General features: G+C 26.1%; 3 protein-coding genes across 3 annotated transcripts; all 3 read right to left on the bottom strand.

Annotated features, from left to right (window-relative positions):
- Positions 1–392: 392 nt before the first annotated feature.
- OCT59_022076 (uncharacterized protein) lies at positions 393–667 on the bottom strand (the record flags this gene model as incomplete). Its single annotated transcript, XM_066146938.1, has 2 exons — positions 393–595; positions 658–667. 2 exons carry the CDS (start codon positions 665–667, stop codon positions 393–395), a joined length of 213 nt encoding a protein of 70 aa, XP_066006031.1.
- Positions 668–8,932: 8,265 nt separating this feature from the next.
- Positions 8,933–10,124, bottom strand: OCT59_022077 (uncharacterized protein; the record flags this gene model as incomplete). Its single annotated transcript, XM_025329266.2, has 4 exons — positions 8,933–9,551; positions 9,642–9,759; positions 9,833–9,908; positions 9,990–10,124. The coding sequence occupies 4 exons, from the start codon at positions 10,122–10,124 to the stop codon at positions 8,933–8,935; spliced, it is 948 nt and encodes a 315-aa protein (XP_025174133.1).
- A 2,029-nt stretch (positions 10,125–12,153) lies between these two features.
- Positions 12,154–13,035, bottom strand: OCT59_022078 (uncharacterized protein). The gene is made up of 2 exons (XM_025319317.2): positions 12,794–13,035; positions 12,154–12,711 (listed from the first exon to the last, which is right to left on the bottom strand). Exons 1-2 carry the CDS (start codon positions 13,020–13,022, stop codon positions 12,254–12,256), a joined length of 687 nt encoding a protein of 228 aa, XP_025174135.1. The 5' UTR covers positions 13,023–13,035; the 3' UTR covers positions 12,154–12,253.
- Positions 13,036–16,902: the final 3,867 nt, after the last annotated feature.

Here is a 16,902-nt window from a genome sequence, read left to right on the forward strand (position 1 = left end):
TCGTAATTTAATCATAACCAAATAATTCAACTCTTCTGTTGGAAAAATATATCTAATAGAAGAATCTTTCACGATTATGTTAATACTTAATAATATACTATTAAAAACTTTGATAATATAGTAATATAATTAAAAGAAAAATTCATACCATGAATAAGTTGCTTATTATTAATTATTCTCATATTATCTAAAGATGAAATAACTTGGGTTTGCTGAATTTGATCATCAACATTCTTAATGTTCGATAAATCAAGAATATCATCAATTCTTTCAGTAGTATGCTTAGATGCTTGACTAATTGCATCAGAAATTTCTCTATCGATTTCAAAGAATTCATTTGAATCATTTTCCAGTTCCAAAGTTGGCTTAATTCCAGTTGATACTTCCAAATTTTAATCATCTATCATTACAAATGGCAGTAATAGTGAATGATTCATATTTGAAGTAGGTTCCATATCAAGTGCTTTAGCAAGTTCAGACGCCAATTTGTAAGAATGTTTAACAGCTGAAGTAATATCCTTGTCTGATGGCCAAGCACATAATTCTGCTAACTTGCTTGAATTAATATTTCCGATATTGTAGTTAAAATGGTAACCTATTTGAAAGAAATATAAGGGAAGGAAGATTTATAATTGGTTAACTAATAGTAATTTTTACTTTCTTTCATTAAAACTAGTAAATAGATAATAATTAATATTACAATAATACTAAAAGCATGCTTGCTTACATCACGAACTGATTTTTCTTTTTCCAATGTAACATTTTTTGTTCTTAACGCTTTGGTACATTGAGAAATTTTTGGAACTAATTGTAACAATTCTGAATAATTAAAATCAGAATTAATTTGACGCGCCATGCCAAAAAAGTGTTCACAAGCCTCTGATCCATGCATCTATGGTAAAAATGGATAATTTGGGTAATATTCCCAATGTGCTTTTACCAACAAGATCATAGACTTCACAAGAGAAACAAAAATTGCAAAACTTTGATCAGCTAAAAAGTTCTTGCTAACAGAAATAAAATTAGGATACTTTTCACTCATATTTGTTACATATTCTTTCCAAAATCGTAAAGTGAAAAAGGATGTTATTGACATTTTAATTCTTTTTAATGGTTATTACTTATGGCCAAGTAGCTATCGATAAGTTCGCCTAATTTTCAAATTATAATTTAATAATAAAAAAAAAGTACCATTAAATAATTATAACAAAATTATTTTTTATCTAATCCATTATGAAAAGATATACAAAAAGTCCTCACATATCTTCTTCAGTATCGTGAGCTTCATGACAATTTTGTAAATTTCATGAACAAAATACACAATACGCTGCACTATCGTCTTGACGGTCAAGCTTTATTATATCATAACGATACATTACAGAATTAGAAAGATTTGACAATTTTAATAATTGTTCAAATCATGCAGTTGAACTTTCAAGGGTAAGAAGACGGACACCAGACATAATTGCATTACGGCCAGTTTTTTTTGCGTGCTTAGGGTCTTGTACGCGAATAACAGATCCTACTTTTGGAAAAATTGGGCAGCTGAAATCAACCCCAAGTTTATTATTTTAAAAGTTAACCGTTCGTCTGTTGAATATGACTGAATTGCAACTTGAGCTTTAAATTCAACAATAGCACCATCTGATCCAATTGATAAAATTGGAAGGTTAAGTTGCAGTGCTATTTGAGTTAACAATTTTTGATGAAAGCTGGTTATTATCAACTTATTATCAGTTCTGTTATTGGCAATTAATGCAATAACTACTGGAGGGAAATTCGGCAATGGTATCTAATAAATTGAATAGTAAGTATTTGTCATTTACGTTATGTAATTGCTTAAATGAACAATAATTACCACTCAATTACCTGCAATATATAAGCGCGCACATCTTTCGCAATTGCTTTTTTTATTTTAATATCATTAATAATCGGTTGAATATCTTCGTATGCATTAATTTTAGTTTGTTCAACTAATAGTGTTGATCCAACGATACAGCCTAAAACGGGATTATAATGAAGAGCAGGCTTCAACTTAGTGTTATCAGACATAGCAACAATAGGCCCCCGATAATTTAATGTATCAATTAGCCTTTTAAATTTGGCAACGTTTTCAAATGAGAGGTTAGAATTTGTGAGTGTGTCTTCATTATTAGCTCGAAGTTTACTAATTTTATGAAAATTGTTAATTATTTTAGGGAAAAATATTAAAGATTAACTAATAAATAAGCAAGTAAAAAATACCGTATATTTTGAATTGTACGTCCTTCTAAATTTTAATGAAAAAGATTAAGAGCCCGAGTACTAAAACTTCCTAATATAATAAGAAAGTTTGTAAAATGTTCATTATATTGAATATTTTACTTGCCTTTATTATTATCTTTACGAACTGCAGCTTGAACTATTACTTCACAAAGTCCTGTAAATACAGATTTTTCTTTAAATGCACCCTTGTTTGCTTTATCTGCTAATGTAATCCATATATTTGTATCATAATTATCCTTGATAATAGACCAAATCTCAATAAGATCCTGATTTTGCAAATATTTTTTTAAAGAATTATTCTCGAAATAGAATTTTGGTGTAAATTTAAGATTTTTGGATGCTGGTTTTGGTATAGTAAGGCGATGTGCTAAAATAGGATCGCATTTGAGTGTATAACATTCATGACAAATTATTTTTTCAGAATCAGAATATCCTGTACATTTCTTAGCACATACAGCATTACCTATTAACAATATTTGGAAAAGATATTCATTAATTGATCGATGAAGATTACAAAAATATAAATAATAATACTTACAATCTTTATCAATATGCCATTGAGATTCTGCATAAATTTTCTGGTTTAATGCACGTTTCTGAGATGGTTTAAGTTTTTTTCTTGTAAATTTGTTAGAAAATTTTTCAGGATACATTTCTTTAGCAATTACTTCAACACACTGAGCTCCACCATAACATGCTGGTATCCTATCAACTAGAGCTCTGAATTTGACCTGATGGATTGGGTGATCCGATGGGTTGACCTGAAAAATTCAGGTCAGGTAGCAGATTTAATAATCCGACCTCGGGTCAGGTCAGCCACAGTCAGGTACCTGACCTGACCCATTGACCCAACATATTTCAGTCAAAAATAAGACGTTTCAGCATTTTATATATATAAAAAAATGCCAAACTGACCTGAATCCGACGTTTTTTCATTAAAAATAATTACAAAAACGTCTTTTTTTATTAAAAACGTTAGGTTTAATTAAATAAACAAAAAAAAAATGTTTTTTTATTAAAAAATGTCAAACCTGACGTTTTCTATTAAAAGAAACAAAAAAAATCATTTCTTTAATTAAAAAACATCGAATCTGACATTTTTTATTAAAGAAACAAAAAAAAATTGTTTCTTTAATTTAAAAATGTCGAACCTGACGTTTTTTCATTTAAAAAAACAAAAAAAGTTTCTTTAATTTAAAAATGTCGGGTCTGACATTTTTCATTAGAAGAAACAAAAAAAATACGTTTTGGCGTAATAAAAAGTGCTGAAAAGTACTTTTCCATAAAATAATTGTAAAAAAAAAACGTTCAGCATTTTTTTTTATAATTTAATTATAAAAAACGCTAAAATGTTTTTTTCGACCCAAAATATATCAGGTTAATGAGTACGGATTCAACTAGCCGTTCCGCTTGCCAAAACCTCTCCAAAATCCTGCGATAAATTTCGGCAAGATTTTACTATATGTTTACTATAGTTTCGGCAGGGTTTTAGCAATTTCGACAAATGGAGTTTCGGCATTTCGGCAAAGTTTCGGCAGGATTTTTAATATAATTTAATATAGTTTCGACATTTTCCGTATAGGTTTCGGCAGTTATTAAGAAGATTTCGGCAAGCAACCTTAATCTGAACTGGACCTGTGATATTTGGGTCGATCGCAGTCGTAACTAAACCTTGCCTGGGTACGGGATGGTTAGGTCGGTCTGGCATGGGACCTATAAGTCCTATTGAACGGACCTGCGGACCTGGTCTTGACCAAGTTATTGTAATAATTAAATATAAAAAAAGTGAGTTGCGATATCGGGATTCACTTTTTTATATTGATTTTATATAAAAAAAGTGAGTTGCGGTATCGCGATTCACTTTTTTATATTGATTTTATATAAAAAAAGTGAGTTGCAGTATCGCGATTCACTTTTTTATATTGATTTTAATATAAAAATGTGAATCGCAATATCGTAACTCATTTTTTATATAATTTTAATAATATAAAAATTGTATTGCAATATTGCAGTGCACTTTTTTATAATTTATAATTACTTAAAATCAAATTTACAGCAAATTATACATATATAATTTAAACATATAGATCTCTTATAACCTTATGCTAGGACTTTTTGCAGGCCCTGTCGCTTCGGTCTAAAATTTGGTCCTAAAGATCTGCAGCCAGGTTCTAGGACCAGGTCTTTAGGTCCAGGACCTAGGACTTTACCATCCCTACTTGGGTCAGGTCAAGTCAATTACTCGACCTAACCTAACCTATTCAGAGCTCTACTATCAACATATTTTGCAATTAAATCTGAACACAATCCTAAACGTGGCTTTCTTTTTCTACTAGTTTTATTAGTAATTGCTGAGCTGATAATCTCATATTAGCATTTTCTTATCCATTATTAATTGTTTTACCTCGCATTTTAAATACCACTGTAATAATATCATCATCATCTATTACATCTTCTACCTCACTTTCCTAATCATTCTAATCATCATCTGAATCTACATTATCATCATCTTCTTTATCAGCTTTTATAGAATTAAAAAACACAAAATACTTTTTTGTTAGATTTCATTTGCATATAGGCCAATTTGCATAGCGATTAATATAGTCTTCGTCATATTTCCTATTAAGTTTTATTGCAACTCCACATATACAAATTACCTTTTTAGCACGTATAACCTTGGCAACAAATGGATGTTTTTGTAAACGTTGTTTTGAGTATTTCCAACCACCCATAATATGCATAAAAAAATGTGAATATGTAAAATAAAAATAACAAATATGCAAAGATGAAGATGTATATGTATAGATAATGATAAGATGTAAAGACAAAGAAGATATTAATATGCATCAAACATTTTTCTTTATTATTTAAAATATATAAAATATGATAATTGCCAAATTGGGTATTTGCTACGCAAACTCATAACTGAGTTTAGTTAAATTTATAGTTTGTTACGCATCTATAAATCTAACTAATTTAAAATTAGACTATTGGTTAAGCAAATGAAAATCTCACATGAGAATAATATTTCTTATGATCGTTATGCAAATATAAATCTGACATATTTATATATTATTCAGGGTCCTATTATAATTACTACTAGTATTGTAATTATTATATTATTTCCATTTATACAAATATGTATTATAATATATTAAATCATTTCTTTTTATGATGATATTTGTTCTATAAAAACTTATTTTTGTAATTTTTATTTTTCAAAAAGGAAATTTTTGAACAATCATAAGTGTTGTAATACAATACTTTAACTTTAAAAGTAGTAATAGGTTGCAACTCTTATTATTACAATACAAGGTAATAATTATCAATTACATACTGCATTTTTAGGTAGATGTAATATTATATAAAATTATTTTTCAAATATTATTTATAGTTGAAGAATCATATTTATTAGTCATAACTGTAAAAATATTTTTAATCAGTATATAACTTTTTTTCTTATCAGATTTTTTCTGCTAATTAGATGTATTATGCTTAATGTTTTTATTTGTATTTTATAGTACTCATATTCTACTTGATAATTTTAGCAAATAAAACTACATTCTTTTTCCTTTTGAAGTAAAAGCAGTGGGTTTGATATCCAATCTCTTTTTAGAATTCTAAGAATCCTTTGTTGATAAAGAGAATATTATGACCAATAATTGATACTTAGTATTTTCAAAAGTTTTCATATCCATTAGGATAATCTTTTATAATACTGATATATTATTGGTACATTCTGTTAACATTGCAGATGCAGTTTATTGTTCAAAAGATTGTACTATGAGTCTATCCTTTATATTAGCAGTTTCATAATAATTTTCAGCAAAAATATAAACAAAAAATAATAATGTCGCAAACTGTGAGTTGTTTTCTATACCAAATTTCTCAAATTCATTTAAATAAAGTTTTCATAAGTTATCTTTGTATTTATATTCCTTTAGAGATATGACAGTTTGTAAAGTTTGAGATATACCAGTTTTGTTAGTCTATCCAAATTTTTTTAAGAGTAGTAGCAATATATTGTGAAAGAATTTTTCCATACTTTTCTATATTTCTAACCTTTTATAAGGCCATGAAAGGCATGTTTTTATTGTTAAAAATTATATTTTTGCTGAAATTTTTAATGAAATAATAAATTTTTTTTCACAAACAAATGGTTATAAGTTATAACAATAATTAAAAAGAGTTTATTATAATTCAATTAATTATGTTTGTCAAAATATATTACATTTGTTAAAATACATTTTAATTAGTAATTCATCAATTTAATAAAAAAGTATATTTATTATCTTACATAAAATTTTATTATACAATTAATTTGAATTTACTTTTGAAATAATTAGTAATGTTAATAAAATTTGACTTGTTGATAAAGATGTTGATAAAGATGTTATAATTAAAGCAGATTTCCATTTGGATTTAACTGAAAAAATCACATTAGATACAGTATACTATCAGAATGTTATATAAATAGAATGCCTATTTTTTAACTAGAAATTCTATAGTAACTTGAAAAAGTATTTAAAGAAATAGTTTGAACATATAGAGTAGTATAACAGTAAATACTTCTTACTATACATATAATTTGAAATAAAGAAAAAGAATAAGAAAACCCCATATTTCTTCATAAATAACTGGACTCTTTTTATGGTAAAGTATTTTTATTATTTGAAATAATAATTTTATTGTATTTAGTAAAAACTTCTTTACTGGTAAATAGTTTGGTAAAGAAAAGTCTTTACGGTAGTTGGTTATTTTAAAAACCATTTTTAAGAACTTATATTTCTTATAATATAAATATGCTGAGATTTTTTTTTGAAAAAATTCAATTCTGATTATCTGTTATCTGATGATTAGTCCCGTAAACTAATAATTATTCTAAAGAATATATATAGCTTAATTGAAATTTTGTAAAGTAAATATTTAAAAAACTTTCAAAAAGAAAATCTTATATCATTATAGATTACCAAACCGGCAAAATGTACAACAATCTTTGTAATGCCACATAATTCTGAATAACGAATTTGGATTTGCATTTGCGATATCATTCTCGTCTGATTTGTTTATTACTCATTTTGTGAATTAAATTAAAAATTAAAATTAATTTGTTCATAAATATGACTAAATATGACTTGTTGTCATAAGACGATAAAATTATATTAGTAAGGGCATAATCATAATACATTAAAAATTATTTGTTTGCGTATCAATAAAATTTGTGTAGCACAAAAACTAACCACAGAATATAACAGGATTATCGTATAAACAGTTTGTATGGTACAAAAAAACTGGTTTCTTGGCAATTTATCAATATTTACAGTATTTACAGTATTTACAGTATTTACAGTGCAGTACAAATGATTACAAATCAAAAAATTCCAGATGTTGATCAATCAAATGGAACTAGGGGGCGAAAATTAGTATAGCCATTTACAAGTATTAGATAACACCCAAGTTTCAATAGAGTTGTATTATTTAAGTTATAGCGTTATATCTTATCTGTTATAGCATTTTCTCATCTGTTATCATCTGTTATAGCATTTATCTATGAGAAAAGCGACATTTATTATACGTGTCGTTGTAATTACCGAATTATTAATTCAAGCAATTTGAATATGGCATATATTATTATTTTCATAAATACAATAATGCCATAGATAAATTGTAATGTTAACGTTGATTTTTTGAATGGATTTCTTTTTTTTGTATCGTATAATCTTTCTGTATTTAAATTACGGCATAAGCTCCATATGTCGTATGCCGTAACGACAAGTATAGTATTGGCAAATATTCAAAAACCTACCGTTTTTAACGCGCATCCTGACGAATACGCCTTCTTTATAATTTAACATCACATCCTGTGACGCTAAACGCGTTAAAAAGTTACAGTAAAAAAATGAACGTGTTTCGACTGTTTCGTGCTTCGTGGACACATTAAGCACATTATTAAAATGTTTTATTTTTTTTTTCCTTATGAAAAAAAAATTGGTGGAAAAAAAGCAAAAAAAAAAAAAAAATTCTATAGGTAGAAGATTAGAAAAAGGAAAAGATATATATATATATATATAAGAAAGAGAAGATTAGAAATAACTGGAAAAAAAAAAAAAATAGGAAATATGTAAAAGAAAAAAAAGTTCTATAAAATTATTTATACGAAAAAAAAAGAAAAGAATTATATATAACACGATAAAAGTTAATTAATTACAAAACGTTAAAAATACGATAAAAATTTCGTTGAAAAAAGAGAATCAAATTTCTTTTACAATAATTTCCCCCGTATCCATGACGAAAAAACGAAAAAAAAAGAATATCTATCTAATATTGACCGACGGTTTAAAGTATTATTGATTGCCTTAAGATAAATCAATATCAATATAAATATCAATATCAAGTTGGCTTTTCATATATACATGTCTATTCGGTGAAAGAAATAAAAACGAATTGTTTAACGAAAGATTAAACTGATTAAACGTTGTACGTTGAAAATGAAAAACAAAAAAAATATAAGATAAAAAAATATACGAAAAAGAAATAAAGTGTTCATAAAAAAAATAAAAAATAAAGAAAAAATATTTCATAAAATAAAAATTATCATAAAAAAAAATAATAAAAGAATGTATTTTCTCATTATAATAATATAATGAATATAATGAGAGAAGTTAAATTATGATGACGATTGTTGATTTGAGATTCTATTGTATACCCATTGTTTTAAAGAAATTCTTTTATGGTCTGAAAGGATCTTATAAATGTTTGCACCATATTGTAAAGATAATTCCATGGCCAGTTTATTAATATGTAAATTATAATTAGGAAATATAATCTGTGGGAGAGGTCTTGCCGAAATGATTCCAGATAATCTTAATTGATTTGATGTATCGAACTCACTAATGTCAGCTGGTAAATTTGTGTTTAATTGAACTCCTTTGTTAAATACTTGATATATATGTCCAAGAAATGTATGAGCGATGAACTCTCCAACAACATAATTACGATTTGTTTGAAGATTTGGATTTGTTATGGATTCAACAATTAACGAAGCAAGATCATCTTTAACAGTTACATTTAAGAATATGAACTGATTTGGAGAATTGAAAGTTGAAGTAACAGTTGAAATATCGAATTGAATCGTTTCAATATCAAAAATACCGACTTGAAACAAAATCCAATTAGTTGTTAATTGAGTAGGAGGAGATTGTTGTTGGAAACGTTCAAAGTCATAATCTATTAACATTTGATGTAAACGAGTCCTAGGGCACGATTTGTTTCTTACGTGGTGTTCTCTAAAAAAAAAAAAAAGACGAGAATAAGTTATAACTTCTGTGGCAGTAATTGTAAAATTTTATGAATAAAAAAAAATCGAGAATACTCACAATTCCATACCTGAATCGAATGTTATGAAGAGAGAAATTTGTTTATAAATACATGCTTGAAATAAATTGTATTGTATTTCGAAATCGTGATAAAGCATACTAATCACCACAATTGTATCTAAATTTGTAAAAGTATAAGGAAATAAAAAATGATAAAAAAAAATGATACAAGAAAATATATCAAAATTTACCAGATGTTAAAATATTTATAAAATCTTCGACATCAGACCATTTTCCCCTGATAACATTTACTCCCAGATTTTGAAACTAATTGGTACAAAAAGATTAATATAATAGATTAAAAAGAGAGAGAGAGAGAGAGAAGAGAGACTTTAATAATAACTTTACCTCATTAGGAATCGTTGGTACTAATAAGTAAACATTATTGGCGCGCTTTTTCTTTAATGAGTATACAATTAACGAAGTCATTATTACATCATTATTGGCAACCACATAGATGTTATAATCACTAATATCAATCATATTAAGAACGAAAGGGCTTCGTTATTTCATAAACAACTGCAAGGAAATGGAATTCATGTTTAGTATGACTTGAATTCATGTCCATACTTAATTATAAATTTAATGATTTTCATGAAACTTACTCGACTCGCCGGACCAAAACTTATTTGTTAATGAGTATTAAGCAGAACATAGAAAACATGAAGGGCTTATATATAAGTAAATAATTAATTAAATTAAAAGAAAGTAAATTAAATTGTATAAAAAAAAAAATTTTTTCATTGGTTGGCCAAATTCCTTAAAAACGCGTTTATTTACAGATTTTTGTTTGTTCAAAATTTAATTCAAAAAAGATGAAAACAAAAAATGGGAAAAAAATGATTGAAAATTTCTTAAACAGACGGAAAAACTCGGCCTTGATTATTAAACTTAGATTTTGTACAAAGAATTCATTATGCGAAGAGTTAACGAATTATGGCATGGCGTGATCTCAATATTTCAATATGAATAATATTTACAATAATATTGTTAATATTTGCATAATTGTTTTGTTGTACAATAAATATTATTTTTTCGCAATATTTTACTCTTGGATCGATTATGTACTAATTAATAATTCATTAAATTTATTCACTTACAGTATATACTTGAATATAAAACGCGCTTCCAATCGCTCTCTCACAAAAAAGAATCGCAAATTTGGACAACAATTTTGTTATAAGCTTTGCTTGCTGGTCTCCCTCGTAATGTTCTTGCAGGGGACATTTTTACTTTTTCTACAAAATATATTCAATCACAAGATTCAAGATTCCAAATTTAGTTAATAATAGGAATTATCAATATATATAAATAAATAAATATATTTATTTATATATATTACTTTACGAAATTTAGTAAGTTCATTTTTTTTCAATTACGATAGAATGAAACCACATAATTTCTTATTATAATAAAGGTATATAATGTTACACTTTAAACTATGGAACCATTTAGGGGACCACTTTACACTTTTAAAATCATATTAATCGTTATTGGATGGAAACGTGACAGATATTCGGCCCAAAGATTTGTGGCTTAGCTGTAAATATCATTGATAAAACTGGATTTATAGGATTTATAGGATATGTTTCCGGTAAATGTATTAAATATGCATTACCATATATTTTTCAATTGAAAAATTGGAGTCTAGATCGTCTAGATGGTACTAGATATTCCTAACGTAATTTAAGGTAATTTTGTAACACTAATTGATTAACCTCTATTTTTTGTCATATACAAAAAAGGGAAAAATTTCTTGTGAAACAACAAAAATTTTCATTTGAGAGATGTAACTATTATTTTAAAGGTCATTATTAGAATTTATTTAAGAGTGATAATGATGATTTTAAATATCAATCTTTTTTTTTCTCGTAAGTTTATTTTGGAAATGATCTGCAAAGCTGGTTTATATATATATATATATATATATATATATATATTTTTATTTATTTATTTATATTTAAAATCAAAAAATCTACTTTAAAACTTTATTCCAAACTCTCTAAGCAAAACCTTAGAACAGGTAAAAATAATATATTGAAATGATAATCCTTTTTTGTAAAAAATATACACTTAACTTTATCTAAGTTTATTACACAACTTGTAGGCATAAGAATTCACGACTGCTGAAAAAAAAAAAAACTAATAATTAATAAATAAATAATACCAATAAGATTTTCTTGTTCTTGTATTATAAAATAGAAAACTTTAATTTTCATGTTTAGATTAAACTTTTTTTTCAATGTTTTCCCATTTTTTTCGTGTTATTATAAAAAAGTAAATTAATATATATAAATGCTATAAGTTTTACAGTAAATATATATTTATAATTAGGTTTATCCATTTACTCATGATAATTTCAAATTAAGAAACCTGCATCTTTTTACGACAGTACCCGGTATCGAAACCATATTTTTAGATGAATTGTTTGAGAATTCTATTGTATATTTAATTACACAGCGAATTAATGATCGGGATATGCCGGTATCAAAAAAAAGGGGTAACAACCAATTGATTCTTTCTCTTGAAACATTTAATACTTTATTTATTAAATTAAAATATAATAAAAAATCGAATTTTAATTATAAATGATATGTGTCACAAAAAAAAATTCAAATGTTCCATTCTTCCAAAGCGTGTGCTACCTCTTTAGCAGCAATAACTGCACACCCGGTAACCATAGCATTGAATTTCCTTGCAACATCTGCATACAAAAATCCAACGATTGGTAATGATTCTACTAAATCCTTTAAACTCCAAATATCTTCGTGTCTGACAATCTTTTGTTGCTCGTTAAATTCTAATCTTGTTAATATACGCATAGTAATTTCACTAAATTTGTTATTCTTACCAAATATCAAACGTAAACAAGGAAGACGTAAACAAGGAAAAAGAAGGGGAGATTGAAATTTAATTATGGAATCAATACAAACTAAATGATGATTTCCTGCTATTTCACTATCAGTGATTGATTGTATGTCTGGTATTATTGAAAGTAAGCTAGATAGTAAGAGAAATTGATTGATTATTTTATCATGTGATTCAACAATTAAAATTGGATCCTCAAAAACTAAAAAAAAAAGAAAAAGAAAAAGGGTTAGATAAATTTTAAATAATTAAAATTACTATACTTAATATTCTATTTCACATACCAGCATTAACATCATAAAAAGTTTTAATAGCCTTCTTTTGATTCTCTTTTTTATTTGAATATAAATTTAAATAAATAAATCTAGCAATATCTTTCACGTCTGTATTTGGTATTGATGGCGTCGGCATAGAAATTAACGGTGGAATAGGTAATGATGTTAGTATCGGCATAGAAGATGGTGGTTGGGATGGAATCGACATCGATAATGGGATTTGTGAATCCGACATCATTTGAATTATCAAAAGAATAAAAAAAATGAAAAAAAAAAATTTATCAATTTTTTTTTTTTCGTTTTTTTTTCTCGATTTTTATTTATACATGTAAATCATTTTCTAGGCCAATTACGGGTTTTGGGTGTATATTTGCCATTAATTTGGGAAACATGTGAAAAATCACATCAATCTAAATTTGTTATCCATTTACGGATTTGTTCATGAGGATTTCACACACATATATATATAGATATATAACGAAATTGAGCGGTTAATTATTTACCCGTCTATCCGAATCTCTCAAAATAATTTTAGTTTGGGTGATGACATTTCTTCATAATAAATGTTTTATGTGTATTATACAAATATGACTTAATGTTTATCTTTCATGTGTATTAATAGTAGTTATAATAGCTATCTCGTTGTAATGACGTTTAGTTATTTTGCAAACTTCCCATGAAATTAACTTATTGAAGTAGGTTAATAATTAACAATTATAAAATTACTTGTAAAAAAATTCGTATTTTCGAACCGTGTAACGTATTTCGAACCATGATAAAACTTGATATTATAAATATTTAAAAAGATCAATAAAATAAATATATAAAATATATAAAAAATACTGTATATGTAAATACTTATCTCGGATTATCGTAAATAGTACCGGGACTATCGGGTATTTCATGGGTTGACCTTGTACAGTTGTACTACAATGTCTATAACTCGAATTTTTATAATTAAATTTTGTTTAAATTTCAAGATTCTCTAAATAATAAGATTAATAGAAATTGTAACTTTTTTTTCAAGTAAAAAAGGGGATATTATAATATTACAGTATTATACATGGGGTATAAAAATACGTTATTATATATTAATTAGTAATATGATTTGTGTATGTATAAATCAATATACAGTATATACATCTGACTTACAGTATATACGTGATTATTAAATTTTTCTTTGTGTTGATAAATAAAATTTATGAAATATTTGATATTTTTAAAGTTCAAATTAAATAAAATTTCTATTTATTATATTTATTTTTAAACGTAAAATATAAAATAGAAAAGGTGAACATATAAAATATTTATAATAATAATAATGTATTTGTTTCCAAATATGTAATCAATTTACGGAAATTAGTGATAAAAAGAATTTGAAATTCAAACCTGTTTATCTTTCGAATCCTGACGCATACTTGAACTTTAAAAAGTGTCAAATTATACTTTTTTTTAAGTTTGGCCCGTGTATGTTTAAATAATATTTGTGTTTTACTGCTTGTTTTGTGATACAAAAATATCTAATCTCTTCTATTACTAACCATATTTAGACTCGGGTTTTCTGCTTACTTAACGTCTTAACGTCATGAAAGTCCTATTTTTTTTTAGTACATCTCTGAATATTTTCCTTAATTTGTGGGAATTCTTCCGATATGTAAGTATTTGTAAGTATTGTTAAGTATTGTAACAAGAAACAAAACCGGTTCGGACATAAATCCCGATTATCTAATCTTGTCAAATGCAAAAAAAACATCTCGTGAATTATTAATTATTGTATCACTCATTTTAATGAACCCATTTCCATCATGTTAAAAAACTTAAATTTGATAATAATAATAATAATTAATAATAATAATAATAATATTATTATTATTATTATCATCGTTATTATTATTATTAGTTATTATTATTATTATCGGTCATTATTAACAAGGAAAACAAAGAATTTGTAATATATTCGGTAATTCATAGAGACGTCTTTATTACTATACACGATTCAAACCTAATTATTTTGTAAATTTTGTAATACATATTTATAAACCAATAGATTTATCAGATCGCGTTGTTTTATCATTTATTTCCCGATCGATCTTACAGTGAATTTTCTATTAAGAAATGATATATGTTGATCTCCCCTATCGTAGATATGGTGCTGTTTTTCTTTTTTATCTTATTATTTACCATAAACTTAGTTTTCTTTTAAAAATCATTTAAATTTACCATAAATAGGATTCTTCATTTTTGTAAAGATTGTCAATCAATTAAGGTTTTTCGAATTAAATAAAATGAAACTTAAATCAAATAATAGTTTCTTTTAAATTATTATTGTTATTATTTGTGACACACTATTAATACCATAAATTTCCTATATCTAATTGTTTGGCGTAATAGCATTACAGTCAACATCTCATTAACAACGAACCCTTTAAGTCAAATCCCGCTATAAGATTATAAAAGATTTTAATTGGCTGATTCTCTGATTCTGGGATATTTGACGTATTTAATTGGTTAAATGTCATGTGTTACAAGTAGCTTTGGTTTATTAAGTATGTAGCTTTACGATGATAACTACCAAAAATTCTTTTACATATAAAAAATTTGTGTGTTCTTTAATAAATATAATTCATTCCCTGTACAAGTTTCATTACCCACTCATTCATTAAAGATTCATATTAAAATATTTGTTACCCGTGTCACATTGTCATAAGTATTCAGGGACGAATTTTTTTCAGTAGGTGAAATCCGATTCGTCACATCTTTATTATAGTTAATGAAATTATTAATAAAAAAAAAACACAGTTTCGCAACGTTTTCTATCAAAACAATTAAAAATTCTTAAAAATGCGATAAATGCCAGCCAAAAGTCACGTGGATGAGTTTAATCCACGTGATTCAATATATTCCCCCAAAAAATGTTGTAATGATGAGCATTTAAAAAATTAAAGACTCCGACGAGGGTATTACCATTAAATTTAATTAATAAATAGTTAAATTATTTATTTATTATATACAAAAAAGCATTCAGAATTTTTTAATAATTAATAAACAACTGAAATTATTATAACAGAAACCTCCGAAAGTTTACAAATTCCGAGTTCAGTACTCTAAACACTGCAGAATGGGTCTTATTATGAAGCTTTTAATCTATAAATGAATAAGACAAACTGGAATGTTTTAATTGTTAAATATTCCCTTTTGAACTTCTCAAAGGCATGCACTCAACTTTATGGTTTTCGGTGTTAAACTATAGGATGCTTCCTTTAGTACGAATTACTAAGTAATGTTACAAAAATCTGTATCGTCATCTAGACTGCACTTCCTGCTATCAACAAATAGAAGAAGATTAACAGCATATATTTATGTGCTTGGAATATAAGCAAGCATGTCATAATTATAAGTAATAATAATTTGGAAATTTTGAGGAAACAATATATATATATATATTACCATAACATCAAATGCAAAACCAGAGAGTTACTTAACGAAGCAGTTGACAAGGATTCATCTAACTAATGCCAATTGGATTTCATCATCAACTAAATACGGCATCATTTATTCATTTTACCAATTCATGTCACTTCACATGATCATAAATGTTACTTCCTTTTTATTCCCGTCACATTATCACGAGTATGTTACTACGCTTATTATGAAATTTAGAAACATTTCCCGTTCGATGTGCCAAGAGAAAGACAGCATAATATCTCCCATCATAACAAATATTGGTGTTATACAGCAAACAATGATAAATGCACGGGAAGTAATCAACCTACACAAAAAACAAATACTGATATACCATGTTAGGGTCTCGATAATCAAGACAATATTCCAACATCACATTACAGCCGTTTAGATTATGTCAAGGCGGTTTTCCTTAAATGGACCTGTACATTCCCAAGAATGTATATTTCAATTGGGTTATTAAAATAAGGTTATGTATAATATTTGACTAAAGCAATACAATTTTTAATCCGATTGATTATGTCGTTAATGGATTTATTGTTTGATAATTTTATTTATTTTAGTGATAGAAAATTTTATGTTTTTATTTTATTTAATTTATTTAGTTTTTTCGCTTTATTGTTTTGTAGTATATATTATCATTATGTAGTGCGAGA

Source organism: Rhizophagus irregularis, chromosome 30, assembly GCF_026210795.1.
Source record: "Rhizophagus irregularis chromosome 30, complete sequence".
In the NCBI taxonomy this organism is placed as follows: domain Eukaryota; kingdom Fungi; phylum Glomeromycota; class Glomeromycetes; order Glomerales; family Glomeraceae; genus Rhizophagus; species Rhizophagus irregularis.

Bases quoted from the DNA above. Each gene is read 5' to 3' on its own strand.
- OCT59_022078 (XM_025319317.2), bottom strand. From the start codon at position 13,022: ATGATGTCGGATTCACAAATCCCATTATCGATGTCGATTCCATCCCAA. The intron at 12,712-12,793 runs GTATGTGAAATA...TTTTTTTTTTAG, and splicing joins TTTTTATGATGTTAATGCTG to TTTTTGAGGATCCAATTTTA.